The sequence below is a fragment of the Amblyomma maculatum genome, unplaced genomic scaffold, assembly GCF_055883805.1.
Source record: "Amblyomma maculatum isolate TAMU_Amacu unplaced genomic scaffold, ASM5588380v1 scaffold_13, whole genome shotgun sequence".
In the NCBI taxonomy this organism is placed as follows: domain Eukaryota; kingdom Metazoa; phylum Arthropoda; class Arachnida; order Ixodida; family Ixodidae; genus Amblyomma; species Amblyomma maculatum.
Window position 1 is genome coordinate 23622322 of NW_028146738.1, and position 22433 is coordinate 23644754.

At 44.5% G+C, this 22433-nt stretch overlaps 1 protein-coding gene across 2 annotated transcripts; it reads right to left on the minus strand.

The window, feature by feature from the left end:
- Positions 1 to 16008: 16008 nt before the first annotated feature.
- Positions 16009 to 21380, minus strand: LOC146172366 (uncharacterized). Of its 2 annotated transcripts, none has more exons than XM_084585881.1 (3): positions 20976 to 21380; positions 20135 to 20214; positions 16009 to 17487 (listed from the first exon to the last, which is right to left on the minus strand). In XM_084585881.1, the coding sequence occupies exons 1-3, from the start codon at positions 21138 to 21140 to the stop codon at positions 17385 to 17387; spliced, it is 348 nt and encodes a 115-aa protein (XP_084442007.1). In that variant the 5' UTR covers positions 21141 to 21380; the 3' UTR covers positions 16009 to 17384. The 2 variants fall into 2 exon arrangements, with proteins under 2 accessions (XP_084442007.1, XP_084442008.1); XM_084585882.1 differs by having other exon boundaries at positions 20135 to 20290.
- Between the last annotated feature and the right edge of the window lie 1053 nt (positions 21381 to 22433).

The following is a 22433-nucleotide window of genomic DNA, read 5'->3' on the forward strand; positions in this document are numbered from 1 at the left end:
CAATATTACACGAACTCGAAAAAAAAAAAAAAAAAAAACAGACCAAACGCAGTTCCATCAATTTTCTCTCACCGACCTGTCCTGAAGTAAAGGAAGCCTCCTCGACAGAGACATGAACCTCGCGCTGATAGTAGTCAGTTATTTCTGTGGCTTGCTCTTTTCCCACCTCCATTTATGAGAAAACAAGAAAGTATACGAATTAAAAGTCAATGTATAGTTGTCTCGTCAGATATTATGAGATAATAGAGATATGACTGACAACGTAAGTCAATGAAAATTGAAGTATATCAATGGGTCATGGGACGGCATCAGATTAAATAGTGATGGTTATGAATAGTGATAGGTAATGATGGTGACTGTTACGGATAATAATAGTAAATTATAGTAATAGGCCCGGATAGTGAGGTGATAGTGTTCGTTGCGGATAGTGACAGTTACGATAGGTCTCTGGCATTAGTAGATATAGTGATAGATAGGATAGCGATAGTTAATGAATTGGCAGTTATATGCTTTCTCATTTCCGCACGTTGAAGACCTATGTGCACCTTGTAATTTTTTTATTTGATTGTTGCGTTCAATGAAATCAAGCTCTTTTACACAGCGCATGAGACCACAGCATGCTTGCCCCAGAACTTCAGTGTATCGGCAATAGGGCCCACCACTTCTCCCAGTGTACCCTGCTGTCTTTTAGCCACACGCGAAGTCACTGAGTGGCCGCGTACTCATAAAATTATTTAATCCCTCCATCAGCATCATATCAAGACTGCCGTGGCTAACCTGTTCCTTGCCTCGAAGCAGCAAGGAACAGCTCAAAATTTCGTTTTATACGAAATTAACTAATGAACGCAGATTATCGCGGATCGCTAACTAGCACAGTGCCATTACACTTGGCCTAAGCTTTCCAACGGTATACGGTTCGGTGTTGCAGCTAAAATTTAGATTTTAATTGCAATTTGCTAACTATCATATAATTTGGCCCAGTAATTGATTGAAATACATGTACAATTAACCAATAATCCAATCTCATGGTTGATCACGTGACATATACTATGCTTAGAGAGATAGCTTGACAGTAGCGAAATAGACTAAGTCCTGCTTTAACCTTCTCTAATCTTGAAGCTCAAAGCACCAGCCTGGATCGTTTTCTGAAGTTTTACCGCGGTGACAGATTTCATGCTCTAAAAAAACAAACATAAAGTCAGAGGCAGTACTAGATTAAGTGCACAAAGTAAAACCTTATCATGAGACTTAAAAAGTGTCTGTAGCACAGAACTCGCCTGAAAGCTTTGTTTATCAGTATTCCCATTCAAACAGTTCTAAGAAGAAAGCAATCAATTCATGAACTTTACTATAGGCATTCTCAATGCTTTTCTCGCAATTTTTCAAAAATTTTGTGCACTCCTGGAGCGCAGACCTGGCCCGAAAGCTCGCGCTTCACTCACTGCTGCGGCCGGCCGGCGGGCGTCAGGGGGAAAAAGCGTGTCGTGCGCAGCGCTCGCCGCCGCCGCGCGAGGAGAATCGAGGAGGAAAGCGCGGCGCGGAGGAGAGTGTCGCTACTTTCAAATTATCAAGGGACTTTACCGCTTCCGCAGCCGCAGCGCCGCAGGTGCTTTTTTTTTTTTTCCTTTTCAATTTTGGCGCGCAGTCGTACAAGCAAGCGGGAGGCTTGTTCGCGCCGTGTTTCAGATTGACCAGACTGGAATGTATTCTGCAAAATAGACTGGGCGGCACCCATCCTTGCAAGTTTCTTCAGACTTTCGTAAGTACAGCGAAAATGCAGCGCAAAACACTTACGGTGGCATCCCGTACTTTCCTCATGGCGCCGCTCTTCTCACGTTACAGCTTGTCTGCATCGATGCATTATTGCTAAGTGATCTCAATTCTTTTTGCGGCATCTTGCTGTGAGTCGGTGGCTTCAAGTGAAGCGTAGAGGATCTACGAAGCTCCGTGCGCCAGGAAGCAGTCCCTTCAATACCCGTGCTTCGATCGGTCGCCGGCGGCTCATTTTCGAGTGCGCCTCCGTTTTGCTCCCGAATAGCCCTGTCTTAGCAAGAGCAACCATTTCTATTTTTTGTTTCAGTGTGTGCCGAAATACTCTTGCTGCACAGTGATTTTGGGATCTTGGCTACGTCGCAGCTTCTGCTCATGGGCTCTCCTGCACCATGAATGCCTTGTGCCTCATGAAAGGTGGGTACAAAATGTGTGCTGGCAAAAACAGGTTGCTCCACAAGAGCGCTACTATATGAAATCGAAGTGACCTTATTTATGAAGCTGGCACTGGGCATGCATTTCGGTCAGCACCGTGACAGCCAAAGCAGTAGAAAAGGGTGAGGGGGTTGGGGGGGGGGGTGCCAGTACATATCTGCCGGACTGTTCTGACCACTAGATAGGACTAACCCGGTCATACGACTACATTTTAGCTAAGCTACATTTTAGCTAAGCGTGATAATATTAATTACATTTTTGCATCAACTCTAGGTGAATTCAAATTCTGTTTCTAGTTATGACTGTATATTGTCTTGTGCACCATACAAGGTAATTGCTGTTGATGGGCACGGTAAAAAAAATGTTTTTCAATGTTCACCAGCAAATCTACTCAGTGACAGTGCTATTTCTGTGGCCATTGTATAGATCCTTTTTGTATTCCTGACTAGAGCTGGTGAAATCGCTTCTTTCAGCTGTAGCGCGTTAACAAAATAAATGCTGGTGCATATTATCCAGTAGCTGTCAAATACAGTGAGAGGGCATTCAGGTGCACAAGGTGGGACTAGGCTGAACCAGTCTGTTCCATATGGAGTGCCCACGTAGGCCTGTCATGGTAGGAAATAGAATTGTATAATTGCTCGAAGAGCTTTCCAGTAGCATGCTTTGATGGGCTAGCTGGCACACCACTGCAGTGTGGTTTGGCTGTGCGAACAGGCCAAGGACGAAAGGAACGCACATGGAAATGCCAAGTTTGTTTTATCATTTCTTCATCTCCGTGTTTCTTTGGTTTACACTGCCAAATCATATTCACGCTTTCCTATATGTTATCTTGCAAACAGCAAATGCACTGCTGACACTAGGGGCAAATTTTAGTTGCTCTTTTTGGTTGAGGCCAATTTATTTTACTGATAGAACATTAAATGTTTCCATGTGAGTGCCATGCGACAGCTACTAGCATTATACTTTCCTTCTGTGTTGCAGCGGGATCATTCATGTCTTACCTTTCCCAGGAGCCGGCATTTATTGCATTGTTCCGATTTCCAGGCCCTTCCCTGTTTGGTGCGTGTGCTGAAACAGGAATCCCTTGGAGGCGATTTGCAGCTTTTGTTCATCATCTTGATTCCGTCCCCACATAGGTAATAGCCACTGCGGTGGCACAGGATTAGGGTGCTCAATTGTTAAACCCAAGGACACGGGATGAAATCCTGGTTGCGGCAGTCCCTTTACAATGGAGGTGAAAAGCAATGCCGTGAACTGTGCGATGTTGACACACATTTAAAGTTAAAGACAAGGTAGTTGAAATTTCTGGAGGCCTTCACTAAAGCATGTATCTATGTCCCAATATGGAAACAGTCTGTCCGGGCAATGGACAGGGAGAAAATCCAATGAGGTCATTGAGAGCATATTTACCACGGTAGCAGGGGTGAATTTAGGTGCCTACCCTGTTGGGGGGCACAGCTAGTATTATTGCGACATATCTGTAGTGCTTCCTGATATATATTTTTTTACATAGTGGCCATGCAGACCAGTTGGTGCAAACCTAACTTGCTGGACATGGACATGGGAAGCCAAGGACATGGGAACTCAATACAAAGAAGTACATGGGACAACACTGTTTGGTCTGAGACCCATTTCCAAAGCATTTCACCCCAAAAGAGCCAAGCATCAGGTCAGGGGAAATCCTGTACCAATTGGAAAACTGTTGAGTACCTGGCGGCACCTGGAATCAAACCTGGTACCTTCTGAATGCGCAGCATTTCTTTTTCTTGTGTTCCTGTGTCTTTGGCTGGTCCAATATGTTAGATTTAAGTTTAGTACAATACCCCAAGAAAACAAAAATGACAAAATATTTTTGGTCAGTACATAATCTAATTGCCCACTGCTCTTTTAGTTTTCATGGCATTGTTTGTCTATAAAATATATATCCATGAAATTTGTTGCCGCTTAACTAAATTTGTGCAGAGCTAAACACAAAATTTCACCGATCCAGTTTTTGTGTGTGTGTGAGTGTGTTCAGGTAAAGACTATCAGTGTTACAGAAACATTGTTCTACATGCTAGTTTAACATATTTGACAATGGCTAAGTTTCAGAAATAAAAAGCACAGCTATGAATTTCCTGAAAATTTCAGACAGCTCGTCCCAGTGTATATTATTTTTTTTTACTGATGTCTTCTTGCAATGAAATTTTTTCTAGCTTGGTCAGTTCTTTCAAGAACAAACTTAGTATTATCCTTTAACCATAATCATCACGGAATGACACGGATCTGGTGTGTGAATCCACCCCAAGTGCTCTGTAAAAAAAAAAAAAAACGAAAATGTACTGCATACACCAGCGCACCTTTGACCAAGGCCTTTCTGAATTCATGAACGATCATTAAGATTTTTTAAGATCTTCCAAAGCCACGTTGAGCACCATTAGAACGAGAACCCGAGCAAGGGCTACTACCCCACCAAGACATGATGGCCTTGTGATAGAATCTGCCTCACATTCAGGAGGTACCAGTTTCGATCCTGGTGCTGGTGGGTACAAGATTTTACCCGGCCTGATTCTGGGCTCTTCTGGGATAAGATGCTTGGAAAAGGTATTCTAGTTCACTTCAGGAAAAGGGTCATGAACCAAAATTCACGATTCGTTCCACCATTAGACAACCCTAAGTCCGCTTCGTGCAGCAGAAGCCCATATGCAGTTCCTTTTTCCTCCTTTCCTAAGCCATGAGCCCTGGTAAGCCAAGCACCAGGCTGGGCCATAGCTGGTACACATTTGAGAAAATTGGAAGTGGAAGTCGAACCCACCACATTGCTGTAATGTGGAATGATGCTGAGATAAGGAAATAGTGAGCCAGCACTATTACTAACCATTCAAGAAAGACTACTGATTACTCACACTGTGGTTCATTAAAAGGATGTACTCAGGGGTGCAAAAGCTCAAATAAGATTTGTAGCGATTTTTGGAGCAGCAAAATCTTCGTTTTAGAGCAATAAAATTCATATTTGGAGCAGCTCACAAGAAAAAAAAAATTCAAATTTTGGAGCTGTTAAACATGGAAGAACTTTGCTTTCGGCACAAAAGAATGAAGAGGTGTGAATATCGGACTGTATGAATGCGATCCAAAGGAAATCTAGCAAAGGCCACCTATCACCGATGCTGCGTGTATTTATTTTTGTAAATAAGCTTTTTGTACTGCTAGGCATGCTATCACACACACAAAAATGTGAATCATAAAATTGAAGAGGCTAAATAAAAAAAGCTAGAGAATATGCCTTTTCTTTTTTTTTTTCATTTAGCACGGTTTGACAACCTTAATCATGGGACTTTATGTTGCTTGTAAGGCTCAAATAACATTGTTTTACTCTCTGCGAAATCCACAGCTCGTGTCGTGCGAGGGCAGCTCCGAAAGAGCTTAATTTGAAGCAGTGACTGCGATCAGCCTGTGTCCAAAAGCGAGCGCAGTGCAAAGACAAAATGTTGATTAAAAAGCAAATACAGAAACAGACAAAAAGAAACGCCGACCAAAAGGCGAAATGGCAAATGCCGAAAGCAAGTTTTAAGCAAAGAAAACTGACAAGCGAGCACATCTTCGGCTTGTAAATTATACTTCTTGTGGACTGGCGGTGGCTTTGACACAATATTTTGATTAAGGAGAGGTGGACGATTATTAGGTTATGTATTTCATGCACAATGCATACCTTATAGTACTTCAATGTTGCAGCATGCATAAATGTTATTTTGGCAGTCTTGGGCTCCACTACGGCATTATGGAATTCAATAGCTAGGCTGCTGTGCGTTTCTCGACCTTCTGATGTTCGAAATAAATTTCACATGTTCCACCTCCAGTTGTATTAGCACGAACTTCGGCGGTGATGCAGGCATTGCGAAATCAGGGGGTAGACGAGTCATACGTGAAAGTGCTGCAAGATATATTTAGTGGGTGCACAACAATCATAGTTCTGCATAAAAAAGTAACAAAATTCCCATACAGAAAGGAAAGAAGCCAACAGTCGGCGAGGCCAAGGAAAGCGTTGGGGATGGTACTTTGTCTTTTTTTTTTTTTATGTTTACTTGGATAATCACAGAAATTAGTAATGTAATCTGTTTAGGGGAAAGATAATTAAACACAAAGTAGAAGAAAAAACAACGTGCCGATGGTGGGGACCGAACCCACGACCTCCGAATATCGCGTCCGGTGCTCTTCCAACTGAGCTACATCGGCCGCTGTCCCCCCTGCTACTTGCTTGGGTATTTATGTTGTCTGTATACGAACCTTGAGAGTGTTCACCAGCGCCACCCTCAGCCATAGCGGCGGACGTAGAACGTCCTTTGTTACCGCCAGCGTCACGTAGAACGTGATCAAGAGCGAGGGCGAAAGCAGGGGAAATGTGGGTGCTCGCCCTCGCTCTTGATCCCCAACGCTTTCCTTGGCCTCGCCGACTGTTGGCTTCTTTCCTTCATGTATCATAACGAGCACCCACATTTCCCCTTAATTGATCTGCATACAGAAAGGTGTTAGACAAGGAGACACGCTCTCCCCAGTACTATTCACAGCTTGCTTAGAGGAAGTATTCAGAGACTTGGAATGGGAGCAGTTAGGGATCAGGGTAGATGGAGAATACCTCAGTAATCTGCAATTTGCTGATGACATTGCCTTGCTAAGTAACTCAGGGGATGAACTGCAAATAATGATTGATGACTTAGACAGGAAAAGTAGAAAGGTAGGCTTAAAAATCAATATGCAGAAGACTAAGGTAATGTTCAACAGCCTCGGGAAGGAACAGCAGTTTATGTTAGGTAGCGAAGCACTGGAAGTAGTAGGCGAATATGTCTACATAGGACAGGTAGTAACCGCAGACCCGGACCATGGAAAGGAAATAACAAGAATAAGATTGGGATGGAGCGCATTTGGCAAGCACTCGCAGATTATAACTAGCAGCTTATTGGTATCACTCAAGAGGAAAGTATGCAACAGTTGCATCTTACCTGTGCTCACCTATGGGGCTGAAACGTGGAGGCTAACCAAGAGGGTTCTACTTAAGTTGAGGATAACTCAGAGGGCTATGGAACGAAAAATGGTAGGGGTAACATTAAGAGATGGGAAGCGTGCAGAGTGGGTCAGAGAAATAACTCAAGTTACCGACATTCTAGTGGAAATTAAGAAGAAATGGACATGGGCAGGACATGTAATGCGAAGAGAGGATAACCGATGGTCGCTTAGGGTAACAAACTGGATTCCAAGGGAAGGAAAGCGTAGCAGGGGGCAGCGGATGAGGTTGAGAAGTTCGCAGGGGTCAAGTGGATGGGAGAGGCCTTCGCCCTGCAGTGGGTATAGTCAGGCTGATGATGAAACACAGAAGCCACCTCCTACACTATCTGATGATGGGAAAGTGAGTCTATCGACAAGACAGTATAAAAATAACCTTAGTGTACATGAATGAACCAACAGGATATCGAAAACTTCCATGAGCCGCATAAAAAACTAAGATACATCCAAGAAAAACATGCAGCACTTAAAATGCAGGGTTGAAGTATTGCTCCAAAATCACAAGTACCACTACGGCCCACCACGGAAGCAATAGCAGTGGTGCCTTGTCACAAACAGCCCACTTGCGTTATAGGGTTCCTTCAGCGCATAGACAGTGACTGAACTGGAAAGCGGTGAAAGCACATGGATGCAAAGAAAATATGAGTAGCCATTGGAATGCCATGATGCCATCTCAAAATAAAACTAAAATGCCAGTGACGCATGCTACAGTGTCTGAAGCATCGTGATTGGTTATATCACGGCCGCAGAAAGTTGTTACTGAGTATGGCAAACTTTTGTGGATAGTCGGGGCATTTTGGCACAGCATGGCGCAAATTTCACGCTTAATGCACAGCTTGGTGCAGAAATATGTAGCCGTATCAAAATATGCAATTGGTGCAGCTGTTGCACCCCTGTGTGCTGTCCGCTCATCATTCTTGGATATTCAGGCACCAAGCCGCTTCTGCTCTTTGAGGCCTGGGAGAGGTCTGGTGTCTTTGCCTTTTTAACTGCTTGGAGCACGACAGATTTTATTAACCCTATTCAGTATGCCCACTCTTTTCAGCCTTCGATTAATAGCCTGGTACGCAAATTTAGGGTGTCTTTGGCAGGCGCACCTCCTGCATATCCTCCAAAACCTCTAGCAGTCTCTCCACTGCTTTGAAGCTCCGTTCGATCGATAGCCTTTGTCCTGCGAAGCTCCCTAGAAATTAAATACTGAAACCAAATACTAGAAACCAAATACTGTGGGAAGTCTCGACACTGACAAGAAAGAAAAAGTAAGGGGAACAAAGGACTCCTTTGCGGCACGACGGAGTCCTGTATTTTTTCTTCATTGTGCATGATCACCCTTTATAGATGTATCGCTGTCATACCTGCTTAAGTGCTTCCGCACTAACTGGGAACCAACATGGCGGCCCACCAAGCCTGACTGCCGTTTTTAGCCAAAATAGGGAACCCTAGCATGAGATGTCACCACCCTAAGCCGGGCGCCGCGGCGCAACACGTAGGCTCCCTATCCTCTGAATTCGGCGCCATCTATTAGTGTTGTGAGAAAGTGTCTGCTGTCCCATATTGCCTCTGGGATCATCCCCACGCTTGCGGGGGTGATCTCTGAGGCCATGCTTCCCGCCCTTCCTCGCAAACATCTCGCCTTCGACTGTCTTTTGACCGAGCCGCTTTTTTAAAAGAGCGAGAATGAGTGGCGACTCACTGAGCGGCCACTCTTTTGGAGAGCAGTCGCTTAGTGAGCAGTGGTTCTTTTGGAGAGCCGCTGGTCTAGTGAACCATCGGGAACCGTGAGCAGCGTTTCTTTTGGAGTGCTGTTAGGAACCGTTCTGCCAGAGTTAGGTCTTCTGTTTGCTGCTACTTTAGCGCCATCTATTAGCAGTACGAGAAAGCAACTCCAGTGGTCAGGCACAGGTGGATTGGGCCGGCATATAAAGAAAAGAAAAAAGTGTGCTGTCTGCACAATCCTTCGCACGTAGTTGGTCGGCTGCTTCGGCGCCGTGTCGAGGCTCCGCGCCGGCGACCTGCAGCCGCAATGTGTGTATGCTTCGGGTGATAGCCGCTGTTTTTGAGCGTCTTTTGTTTTGCTTTCAATAATTGCTATGTATAGTTTTCTCAAGCTGCATTACAACAGGGCGAATGTGGAATGCATGGCCCCTTCCGCAGCCAACCCAGCAGAAAAAAAATATCTGGTTCAGTCATGAACAGCACTGACTGCAGAGCGTCGTGTGCTCAAAACGGGAACAGATGCTTTACGAAAATTAAAACCACACTTCACAGCATGAATGGCGAGCGATTCGGCTTAAGTAGATACAAAATGAATGAATGAATTAAATACGGTCGGTGTATGTATGTGGCGGCAAAAACAGGAAGGTTGAACAAGTTTGGGTTAGGGTACTGGGCCAGAAACCTGTTGCCAGGAATAAAGGAAGCAGTGGGAGAAGCCGGGGCGCTGAGAGCTGTGGGCATTGAGAAAAACTGTCGCAAAGTTGAACAGGGTTATAGGAATATACGAAAAACGAATCAGCTAGAGAAAGCATGTGGGGGGAGGGGGGATTTAGAAAGTGAAAAAGGACTAACGCGGACTCGAGCTACAAAGCGCACACTGCATTAAAAAAAATGATGCATTTATACTTCAGGCTCCTCCTGAGTTCACTGTCTCCGGGAATATAAGAGGGACCTCGAATCAGGTAATCTGCTTTCTCTATATTTATAATTCACTATCTATATCTGTCTACATTGTCACTATCAGTATTTGTTAACAGTCAGTCCACAAGAGATTTTGGGCTAGAGATTGATGGCCCGAAGTATTTATTAAGGATAATTCTCAGTGTGTTTAATGATGGCCAATGTTATTCAGATAATTTTGAAACGATAGGGTACCAAAAGAACGAAGTCCTCTCTTGGACTTCGTGGACATAAAGTGGACATAAAGAGTAAGAATCGAGCCTAAAAAAATATGGATGTTGCTGTTTACTGAGATTTTGTAGTCACCATTAGGGGAGATAGTATGGACACACAAATATTTCCACGCTTTCGTTAAGTTTCGGGAGGTCGAATGGGTGCGTATCAGTGAACGAGAGAGAGGCAGAGTTGGCTTTCTCTCTCTCCAATAGACCACTGTTCGCTCCTGAGCGACCCAGGCTTAAGTGAGCCGGTGAACCGTTCAAATGAGCCGGCTCACTTCAGTAAGCTGAGCCGTTCTGAGCCGCTTTGCTGATCTCTAGGTCGTCGTCTCTTCAGCTCACTGTTCCTGAGTCTGCGTCGCTTGGATGGTAGCTATTGGAAGGTACTCTTGATAAGATAAAGGTGGCAAACACCTGCCACATGGCGGCTGCAACGAGGCACAGGCTGGATTCCCAGGATGTTTTACCCAGCACCTCCACCAAATGTAGCGGATGAAATGGGTTTAATACAGGTCAACGTTTGAATAATGAAGGCTGCTTGCAAACGGCCCAAAGCCCAGAACAGTCTGCACGCATCTCTCTCTTCCTCGAACTCTTCAGTAAGCACTTCCTCATTTGAAAGTAAAAATGGGGTATTTCACATATAAACCTCTGGCACCCATTGCATTGACTTATGCTTTAGTCCACTTCAGCAGATCATAATGGTTGCGGAGCACTGCAAGTTTCATTTTCAACCGTCAAAATGTGGAGCACATGCAGTCGAACCCTGCAAAGGAATTTTTTTTTTTTTTGTTCCCGCGAGAATTTCACTCTTGCAAAAGTTGACAAATAAGTAAATATTAGCAATTGGCAATTCAGCTATAAGTTGTGATGGCTCAAAAAGTGGGCATGAAAACGGCGAATACGCACTTGTCAGAATTCACAACCAGGCCGTGCTGTTGGAGGTGCTGTAAACTGCACGCAGGTAGTTCTCGTTATCTATAGACATATTGCTGACTGTGTTCGCATACATCAATGATCGATGTATGCGAACACAGCTGGGAGGCCTCTTGTGACCTTGGCAATGAACTGCTGAAAGGTTTGAGTTGGGTTCTGAAGTCCAAAGGGCATCCACACATACTCTAACAGCCCAAACGCAGTTGTGATGGCTGCTTTAGGTATGCTGGCAAACACAGTGGGTATCTGGTGATGTGCCTAACCAGGTCCACTTTGTTAAAAATGGTGCAGCCATTCAGATGTGGTGTGAAGCAGTGGATAGCTGTCGTGGACAGTCTTGGCATTCAACACTTCATAGTCACCGCACGGACGCCAGTCACTTGGATCTTTTTTTAGATATGAGATGGAATGAAGCCCATGCGCTGGATGATGGGTGTATAATGTCGAGTTGCATCATGATTGAACTCCCGTTTAGCAGGTGACCACCAAACAAGAGATGTGATCGTGCTGGTGGTGGTGGTCACACCATATGCTTTGGTGGCTGGGTGAGATTTAAACGCTTTGCCAGTTACTGAAATCACACCGGGATGTTCTCAAAGGAGGTGGTGGTATCAGCATGCCGATGCCAGTGGGGACAAGGTTAGACTCGACGCCAGATATAGATAGCCGAGTGAAGCTGTCTGTCGGGCTGCATGCTGAATGAAGCCCAAGTGAAAGTACGATAAGAAATATGCGCTGATGATTGGGTCAACATCAGCGATGACGAACACTCATCAAAATGTGTGGCAGGGTACCAAGTTGAGGGTGAGGGAGCGAAGTCTATATGTCTCTATGGTCGAAGGGATGGCAGCCCGTTGCGATTGCCCCGCCAGCTAGGCAAGATGGCTTTTTTTTTTTAAGGATCACGCTGACCTCTGCACCATTGTTGACAAGGAACGGATTATGACAGGTCTTGTCAATTACCACAAAAGGACCCCGCCGGGGTGGCGCAGTGGTTACGGCACTTGACTACTGTTCCCAAGGACGCGGGATCGACTCCCGGCCTCGGCGGCCGCTTTTCGATCGAGGCGAAAAGGAAGGCGCCCGTGTGCTGTGCGATGTCAGTGCACGTTAAAGAACCCCAGGTGGTCGAAATTTCCGGAGTCCTCCACTACGGCGTCTCTCATAGCCTGAGTTGCTTTGGGACGTTAAACCCCACAAACCAAACCACGAAAGGTGGCCGCATTGGGGAGCCACGAGTTGCCATTAATGGTCTTGAGGGGTTTTTCCCAACCACGAGACATGCACTTAGTGGCAGGATGTAGGAATTGCCAGTCATACCAGCAGCGTTAAGTTATGGCTCTTTGTGCGCGATGGAAAGTGGTGACTGGAATATGGTGAATGGTCTCTTGGGACAGGCTCCTGAGTGTGTCAACTGAGGTAGTAAGCTCATCAGTACAGGCCTCGAGGCAGGAAATTGCCGAGTCTGCCAGTGGTGAGACAGCTGTGGCTTGCTGGAAGGCCACCTCATGAACCTGGTTGGTCAGCTCCATGGTTGTGTCACTGGCCGCTGGGAAGGCAAGATGCAGATGCTTGGGCATCAGCAAGAGCTGAAGAAGAGCTCTCGAAGCAGCGGAACATGGGTGGTGAGTCCTCACCGAGGAGCTGCCAAATCTGGTGAAGCAGTTGTGAAAGGCGACAGTCGTCAAGGTCCACCAGTAAGGAGCTGCTGTAGGTGAGAGCGTTCTTACGCCATAGTTCTCTCGGGTACTTTGGTCTTGAGGTGCTGATGAGGGCATCTCCCATGAGTTTATAAGAATATCCTGCAGGTCACTGATCATGTCAGGAGAGAGCGCAGATACGACATGATTGTACTAAATCACCTTGTGAGGTGATGCAGTCAGTAGAGATGTGCACGGGCCGAAATTCTGAGCCCGAGCTAGCTTGGAATCTGTGTTACAGACCAGAGTCTAGCATGACAACGTGTTCAGACTTAAAGGGCCCACGAAGAGCTATTTACGAAAACTAGAAAACGCACTCTAGATATCAGTCCTCTTTGCAACACACAAATTTTTATGCTAGTGTCAGTAATACCGAAAATATTGGCGACTGAAATGGCGCTCGTCCTCTGCACGCTTAACCTGACGCACGCCGCCACGGAAGAAAAAAAAAAAAGAAAACAAGCTGAGACGGCACCCCACCACGTTCCATTCTGCCCGGGTCACCTGGGAGCATCCAGTGAGCGGGCACAACCAGCAAGCCCCGATGGAGGTTTGCGCGGGGGAACATGTCGCCCTAATCAGTTGAGAGCTTTAACCAGGAGCACTTTTTAAAAATTAGTTGTCAATTGTCTCCACGCAAAGTGTTTAAATTTGACTCAAATACTCACAAAGACCATCTCTATAAATTTCTTTCACTAGAATATTAGAGCAAATATTGTTTAATGGCCCTTTAAGGCCCTGGTCTGGCCCAGAATGATACAGAAAGAAATAATTTCCAAATAATGAGTTGACCTTGAAATGCTCAGTTGTCGCGTTTAAGATTGAAATTTGTAGAATATATAGAGGCACAGCACAACATAGAATTATATTAATTTTTTTATATTATTACGCAAGAACAATTTATGCATTGATGAATGCTTAAGACATTTGTGGCACTCCTGGATTGTGAATCCAGCAACGCTGAAGTTCTTTTTACTGCTGTAACTTGTGGCTGCAATGAATAATGTGTTCTTAGCAAGAAAGGAAAGATTTAGGTACATGGTTTCCTCACTTCACCAAAAACACGCGGCCTCTGAGCAAGGGGTTGATTCTGTGGCCAAGTACTCGGTAAGCTTATCTTGCTCACTGCGCGTCTTTCATGGCACCGACAAGGTCGTGGACCGCAGATGCTTTGACTAGGTGCTACGGCCCATTTCTACTGAGGCTTGTTGAGGCCTGGCACAACAGATGTGGAAGAGCTGACAGCATACCGCGAATCTGGAAACTGATACCTAAACATCTGCCGAAGAGGAAGAGAGAAAAGTCAAAATTCGATAGCCCACAAGCAGCCCTTCTGCTTGGTCGTTGACAGCTAGCAAAGATCTGTTCATGCCAGGGGTGTGTGGTGTAAAGGTGCATAAACATCTGTATAGAGAATTCACACACTCTTGTGCGGGAAGGATGCTGCAAAATACTGCTGTATTGTGACGCCTAGCACACCACAACCATATTCGTGCCTTTAAAAAAAGTTGTGAATACTCTGGATTGGTGTGTCCGGCCTGGCCTCGCCCAAGCTTGAGGCACAGAGCTTCTGAGCAGCCAGAGTACGAGCTTTTGGGCTAAACCGAGCCTTCGCACACCTCTAACGGTAAGGGCCGAGTTGTGCCTCAATCTGGAGAAACCACATTTGCGGGTTCTGGGGTCAGAAGGGTGAAAGGCAAAGTTGCAATGATGAAACGTTCTGCGAGAGTAAGAGCGGCTCTGTAGAGCAGGTGCCGGCTTCAGTCATCCTCTAGTCCTAGGCAATCAGTTGTAGATGTGGTGCTCTAGGTCGCAGGGAAATATAAGCTTCCCACACATTTTAAGGCATAACCAAACTACTGAGCTGTGGCAGCACGTGCCTCCGGCCCAGTACATTCTTTGTTGTCCTCCTCGTGTGCAGCCGCGCTTAAGGCACAGCCAAAGAAGGATGCTGCAAGGGCAGCTTTTCTAACCAATTGTTCCAGTTTATTTTTTCTGATATTTTATGTTGAGCTTCTGTACTCTGTGAAATTTCTGGAACTCAGCGGAGAGTACTATAACTGTCGCAGCATTCAACAAATTCTTTTATTACAGTTCTGTATTCTCTGCATGAACAAGACAAATTTATATTAAAAAAAAGGAAATGAATACATAACTCCTCAGGGCTGTTTCTTGGACTAGTTAGTGGGGTTTACTCATTTTGGTGAGGTCTGAAGTGCAAAACAGACAGTGACGTGAAAGAAACACAGGGCAAAGCGCTAACTTGCAAATGAATACTGAGCTCATAAAAATATTGGGGGAAGGGGGGGGGACTTAAACTCTTCCTTTAAGGTCATGGAATGCCAGCGTTAATGGCGCCAGTTGCCGGTTTTCCTTGTGGACCTTCGTGTAGACACACTTTGCCACTCACTTGTTCAGAAGCTTTTAACTTGCGGCTGCATTGTCCCATACATAGTCGCAAGATACCACTTTATAAAACCACCGCGACAGAGATCTAAAGCACCATTTTAACCAAGCCACACAAAGGTATCTTCGTGGCCTAGGGGTCCTGAAGGGCTGGATTCAGATTTCACCCTTCCATGTCACACCTGTGTTGGCAGCGCCTACCAATTCGGCCATGCCACGTCTCATGCCATCACACAACTCAATGACTAGCCATGCATGACCATATCGTCTGCCAGCTACCACTTGCCTTAGCCATGCCCATGATTTTTTTGCTCATAATGCGGACAATGGCTTTTCTGGGGGACGAAGCCTTTAATGGTGCTGAATGGGAGAACTAGGGTTGGAACACTTTCATCCAGCGATAGAACTAGTGCAGTTTCTTAGCACCAAGAACAGTCAAGGGCAGTCCAGGCTGCACTTCAAACACAAGTTTGAAGGATGTCGCCTGACATCAAAAACACTGCATAATTGCTGTTTCACTCCTTTTAGCAGGACATTTTCGAGAACACTGCAGGATCTGCACTGGAGAAATGCGTAAGCATGCTCATTGCTGTGTTGTCCGCAAGATGTGTCAGCGGGATTCTGCGAGTAACAGATACTGCGCCTTTCCTTTCCTGTAAACCAATTATAGAAGGGTGGTGAACTGTGATGCGTTCAATGGAACACTGGTTGTGTTCAACAAGAGGCATGCGATGTACCGTGTGCAGCAGCAATGCTCAGGCTTTCGCAAGATCAAAAAACAGCGCGGCTACTTGGGACAAACGGAGAGGAGAATAACGGACAAGCGCTTGTCCGTTATTCTCCTCTCTGTTTGTCCCAAGTAGCCGCGCTGTTTTTTGATCTTGCAATGCACCAACTAGCTCAGATTTCCGTTCTTCAGGCTTTCGCATTTCTCCACTGCAGATCCTGCAGCGCTCTCGGAATTTTTCAGATTGCAATTGGCTGATTACCTCTCTTTACACACTTTCTAACCATTCCTACCACTTGTGCACGCAAATCATGCCCTTTCCCGCTCGTTCACGTTTCAAACATTTCAAATTTCCCGCCACTGGAAGTTAGTACCACGTGACCCGTTTGGATGTTGCCATTACCCCTCTAATTAATTACCTAGTTAACCCACATGCATCAAATTATTTACCCAGCAAGATTTTTTGGCCCATTCTTTTTCTTATAACTTGTTTCGTTCAAATGTAATTGTGATGACAATTCTGGTGACATGAAACTGCCGACATACCTACATAATGCTGACGCATTAAAATGGCAGTGACAAAGCATTACTGCCCTGTGCAGTCATACCTATTTGACACATGGTGCCTCTGTTGCCACAGAGGACATGGGCTCAACTTCAATGTCTTAGCCGTGAGAAGCTGAGGAAATGGAGGTTAGCATTTCATTTACAATCATGCCAGTCACAATACTGCGGACTGGCTAGCGGTGGTGATCGTTCAAGGGGCAGAACATGCACACCCTCTCTTGGCATGCCACTGCACTGCTCCTCACTACTTGGCATCTCTGCTCCCGTCCGCCTAATGCAATGAACTATACGAGTACTGATGCGACAGCATTTGCTGACCGAGAAGAATGTCAGGCATTCGGCGTCAGTGTCCATGCGAAGCCTTCGCCTACTAACTGTGGCAGGTGGTGTTAAGAGGTATTTCCCGCCCTCCATTTATGGGAGAGGAGGGAGATATTTGGACACGAAAGATTTAGCAAAGTTGAACCAAAAGCCACGACGAATAGAAATAGAATATAATCGGGATTGGAATAATTGGAGAGTGAAAAAACGATGGAATTAAAATTGGATTGGTTGAAACATTCCAAATTGACTGGCTATGAGGGACGCTGTAGTGGAGGGATGCAGATAATTATGACTAAGTGAGGTTCTTGAATGTATGTACTCTGAAATCTCACAGCACGTGGGCACCTTGCATTTTGTCTCTGTTGTAACATGGCAAGGGTCGAAGCTGGGTTTCCAGGCTCTGTAGTCAAGCACCCAATGACCAAGCCACCACAGTGCACAATGAGAGTAGTAATACATTGGTGAGTGAATTTCGTCTGCAGTCAGTCGAACTAACCGTCCTTAAATTTGTTTTTCCTACAACAAAACTTCCTATGAAAATGCTCTTTATGAACCGTTCCCAGCACTCAGGGGTGTCAGGCATTGCCCCTAGTATGTGGGCCATTCACTTCTGATCTCTTCAGTAGGCACTCCAATCCTGAGTGACCTTAGTTCATTGCTGCAAAGTGGTGGCTGCACAGGATATTGGTGGCTGCAAGAGACAGGATAAAATGGAAAAAGGTCCAATTGACTTATTTTCAGTAATGCTACTGCACATGTGCGAAGCCTTCTTCTCTATTTCTACATAGTAGGGCAGCAGTTCACTGCGTGTGCGGAAACCATGAAAGATGTCTGCTGGGTCATTGACGCGACAAACTGTTGCGCAATAATTACATGCATTGCTAGCATGTACTTGGCCCTCAGGACCACATACATTTTCCCTGCCTGCTATTGCAACAAACGAAAAGACGCTGCCAGGTTTGCCTTCTAAGAGATCAAGTGCCGCTTGGAAAATAAACCCACCCTACTATTGTGAAAGAATTTCTGCAGAAAATATGTGAGGGAGCCTCGGTAACCTGCCCTGCCAAACATACCTTGCCTGACGTCTGCAAGAAGAGGCGCGACTGGAAAAAGGTCTATAGCAGAGCTACATTGCATGTGCTTAACAAAGTTGTTTGCCGGGTTAACTAGTATAGCATCCTAAAATTTGAAAGTGCTTGGAAAGACAAGGACAAGAGAAGTGGACGAGACAAAAGCGTTTTTCCTTGTCTTTCTGAGCACTTTCACATTTTAAGACTGCAAGTGCTGTTGTGTATAGCAATAAATTTGGTTATTCATAATTTGTCTGTTTTTTATTCTTTTGTTGGCTATTCATGACAAGCTTACAGAGGGGTATTTACATGACCTCACACGTGCCGTTTTATTGCCCAGAAGATAGCTTTTGCTAAGAAATCCGGAGTAAATTTTGGTGAGCCGATGAGACATGCATAGCAGTTTTTTGCAACGCTCCATGAACAGCAAATTGATGGCCACTGTGTTGATGAATAGACCAAACGTGCACGCACAGTTTTATGTAATGTAAACCAAGGATTAAAAAAAAAAAAGGCTGAGCACTGTAGCTTACTGAAACCGACGACATATTATTCGTCTTCGTGTAGTTCTTCTGTTTGGAGTATTCCTTATATTTTACCTAATTGGTTAATTAGTTGAGATTAATTATTCTATTTTTTTTTTCTATATTCAGTTTAGGCCCAAGTACCCTTAAGTTTTAGAGGGGGTTCAAGTACAAATGACCCAGTTTTTTCTACTAACATACTTCCTGCATGATTGTTTTTTCCAGCATTTAAACAAAGTGCGCAAATATGAAAGGAAAAGAAAATACCACATGACTACGGTCTTGCTTTGCTAAAGTTTGAATTATCCGAATTCAGGTTTTATCTTGCATGAAAGATGACAGAATCCTCTTCATGAGTATGTGGCTTCCGCCCACACTGAAAATCCGGAAAGCCCGTCTTTTTTTTTTTCCCGAATCAATGAAGCATACACGCCCACTGTTTCAAAGTGAGCAGCCACCGCCACTGTCAGCCAACTCTGACAAAGCTTTTATCGAGCTGTCCCACTGACAAAATTTGGCAATGGCAAACACAATGATGATCCCCAAATTTGGTCCAAACCACCCTCAAAATTTGACTTCATCCGATTTGGACCAAAACCGACGTTCAGGCTAATTCAGCTATGTCAAGCATGATGGTGACTTTCAAATTTAGTCCAGGCCACTCTCTGCTGAAGCTGGATTCAGTTTATTGACAGGCACACTGGACAGCACTCAAAATATTATGTCACTAGTGAGATCATGTATGTAACAATACAATAAAACAAGGTGAGCGCTTGTTAAAGAACAGAGAGCACGTGCAATTAAAAAAATCAGACTTTTTCCCGAGACGTGGTTACGTGGTTACAGGGATGATGACAGTGTTTCACCGCAAGAGATTCCTTCAGTCGTTTTTATGCAATTTCAGTGCCAAATTAAAATAAATCCTCAATTCTTGGATATTGTAGTGCTCGATCTATACTAAATCAGACATTTTTTTTTACACCATAATCTAATTTAATACATATTGTTACATTTTGGTCCATGTTTTGTCCCTTTACAGGTCCAATGGGCACATTCAAGTGCAAGGCCCTTAGTAACAATTGTGCAGCAATAGTACCGTGTAGCTGTGCACTATCAGACATAAAGGGCCAGTTCTGGAAGGCCTTTTTGGTGTCCATGGGATCGAAACATAAGTTATAGTCCTGTGCATTGTTGATAAATTCAGCCTAGCCCCACCATCCACTGGTGTCCTGGTTAGATGACTTGGTAGACAAACTGCCCCACATGAGTAACAGTCCAGGGTTCACTCCTTGGACCACGTCAAATTTTTCACTACTGAAGCTTCTGGAAAACTTATATAGCTTTTCTTTTTACCTGTATGGCTGCACTTATATGGGTGCTAATGAGTAAGTACCCTCTATTTGAAGTCTACTTTATCTTGTTTCCACTAAGTATACATTTGACTGATCTAGCAGCCAATGCGTGGTACTGCTTTCTTTGATACACATCGCATAATTCAGCACTCTGCCTGAGATGAGCAGTGCACCTGCTGCTAATCATATTGCTGTAACGCATGTAGCTCAGCCAGAATGTTCTCCTCAGTTGAGCAAACCAACCGTTTTCTGGTCTGAGCATTTCATCAATTAAAATAATTAGTGGACAACACACTTTGAAACAAAATTATCTTTATTATTTCAATCAGTAAGCTACTATCATTTGCTTACCATGCATGAAACATTTTGTAGATTTTGAACTGTATACTCACCACAAGATGAGTTGAAACGGTTCCGACTGATAACAGCTACAAGTGAATGGCATCCATCCTTCCACCAGTGTTCTTGTGATCTGCAAAGAGCAAGGCTCCTGAAGTGAAAGCTGCATGGGCCACAATCTCCACACGAAGTCTTGTATCAAGGCATTTCTAGAACAAAAGAGTTTATTCTAGTAATGTCGATAGGCAGTTCATTGAAAGGTTTTGCAGACACAGCTGCTTCTAGCCAAGGAGGAGCTTCAGTTTCTTGGGGTGTATTACCATTTTGTTTTTGTTCATGAACTTGCCGCAGAATACATATCTTTATCTGCCAACAGAACTTTTTTTTATGTACTTTGTTCTTTTCAAGGCTGAAGCAGTACAAGAAAGATAAGGCTGCAAAATAGATTGATTCTTGTGGTAAAGTATGTGAAGTAAATGAAATAGGCTTCTGCCACAGCAAAAGCCCTCCACCTAGTAAACAATCTATTTCACTCCGGCAATGTAGTGCAAAGAGCGACGTGTCAAAGAACGCGAACTAAAGAAAACTAAGCGCTGTTAAAGCTGATCACACCATCGATCACTCCAAATCTTGCGTGCACGTTTCTGTACGGTCCTGTCGTTTTTCAGAGAATAACTGGCACTTTTTACATCGGAAACAATAAATTACTTTCTTTCTGCCGATACATTCCGAACATGCTTTTAGTGCGCTCGCCCAAGTTCTGTACTTGCCCCCACGCATTGACATTATAAATGGCACTGAACCATTTTAACCTCGCAGAAGCCGCTGAAATCATTGTACTCTCCTAAGCTCGTTTCCGATGCACGGACATTTTTTAAATAGGAGCGAACTTACCAAGATTAGGTGAATTGCGCGTATCGGTCGGTGGTCTCGGTTCGCCGACGTTGCAAGTGTACGACAACAATGTTTTAGCACAGCGTTTAAGGGTCTGGTTGCCGACTTATAAAAACTGGGAAAGCATATGACAACCACAGCGGTAAAGAGGAACTGTAACAGCATAATAACAGCGCATATTTCTGCCTCTAACGCCGTACTAGCCGTACGTTAAATGCTTCAAGCACGGCGCCATGAAGAAAATTGCAAAAGCGAATGCAGCGCCACTACTGGAAATTACAATTGCAACTTCATGGAAAATATTAGTAACAGAAAAAAGTTCCCTTCTGAATGACATCTAACGACATGACTTCAACATTTAGAACTGTATTCTTGATGAGAAAGCTGAGTATGTTGCATCCTAAAGAGAAAAAAAAAAAAAAAGATTGGTAAGTGCCGCCATCTGCACCGCTCGCAAATGCAGGTTCGGCGCCCTATTTGAAATAATTGTTTTAAACGAGCGCATGTTTGCGCAGATAGACCTCGCAAGGGCCGCTTTGCTCCATCGAAGCATTTGACGCACGACATGTAGCAGTGATCGCAAGGCACATCCGCGCAGACCTGTGAGGAACCAGTGCAAATGTGAAGATATTCCCTTGCTCCTTTTTCTTCTCGCAAGCAATATTCCAAGCACAAATAGAAGTGACTATGAAAATACTTTGCCGAGCCCAAAAGGAAGAATACACTGACGCTGAACAGTCCCATTACGAATCCAACTGGATTGACATGTTGGAAAACAAGTGGCTGATTTGAGCCTGGCAGTTTTGTTGATGTGCTCAACTGACAGCAAGCAGCCTAACTACTGGCATCAACTAGAGCACAACTCGCCCTTGACGTTTTTTTTTTTTTTTTTTTTTTTACTTTTTACAGTGACTCATGCTACACAGATATTTTATAAATGCACTAAACAAAGCGGCCCAAGCATACAAACAAGCGATAGTTTGTTTTGTCTCGCACTCTTATTTTTTCCTTCATGCATGAGCGCCCACACACTAGGAGGATGAAAATCCTGCAGGTTATGCACCTGTATGGATATGAACGAGGAATGACCAATGATGCAGCATTTGTCCAAACAAAGGCACATAATGCTCTTGAAGAGCCTATAGAAACTCTCAAATTGAAATAATCTTATACTACAATCCTTCTTTTTTTTCTGAATGAACACAACGCTTATAAAATATGTTCTGTAATGCAAGCACCTTTCCTGTCATCAGCAGGACATCCGCAGCTATGCATCTAAAACTTGCCGCCACTGTGGGGAAGCAATATGAAATGAAACAGTAAGATGCACTGCTTTGATCTAGCAATCTCTTTCCGCCTCAAATGAGAATTCAGTGTACTCACCACGTTTACAACTATTACAAGGTCCTTACTACCCATCCGGTTAGCCCCTGAATTTAAATCTCCAAAATGAGAGGG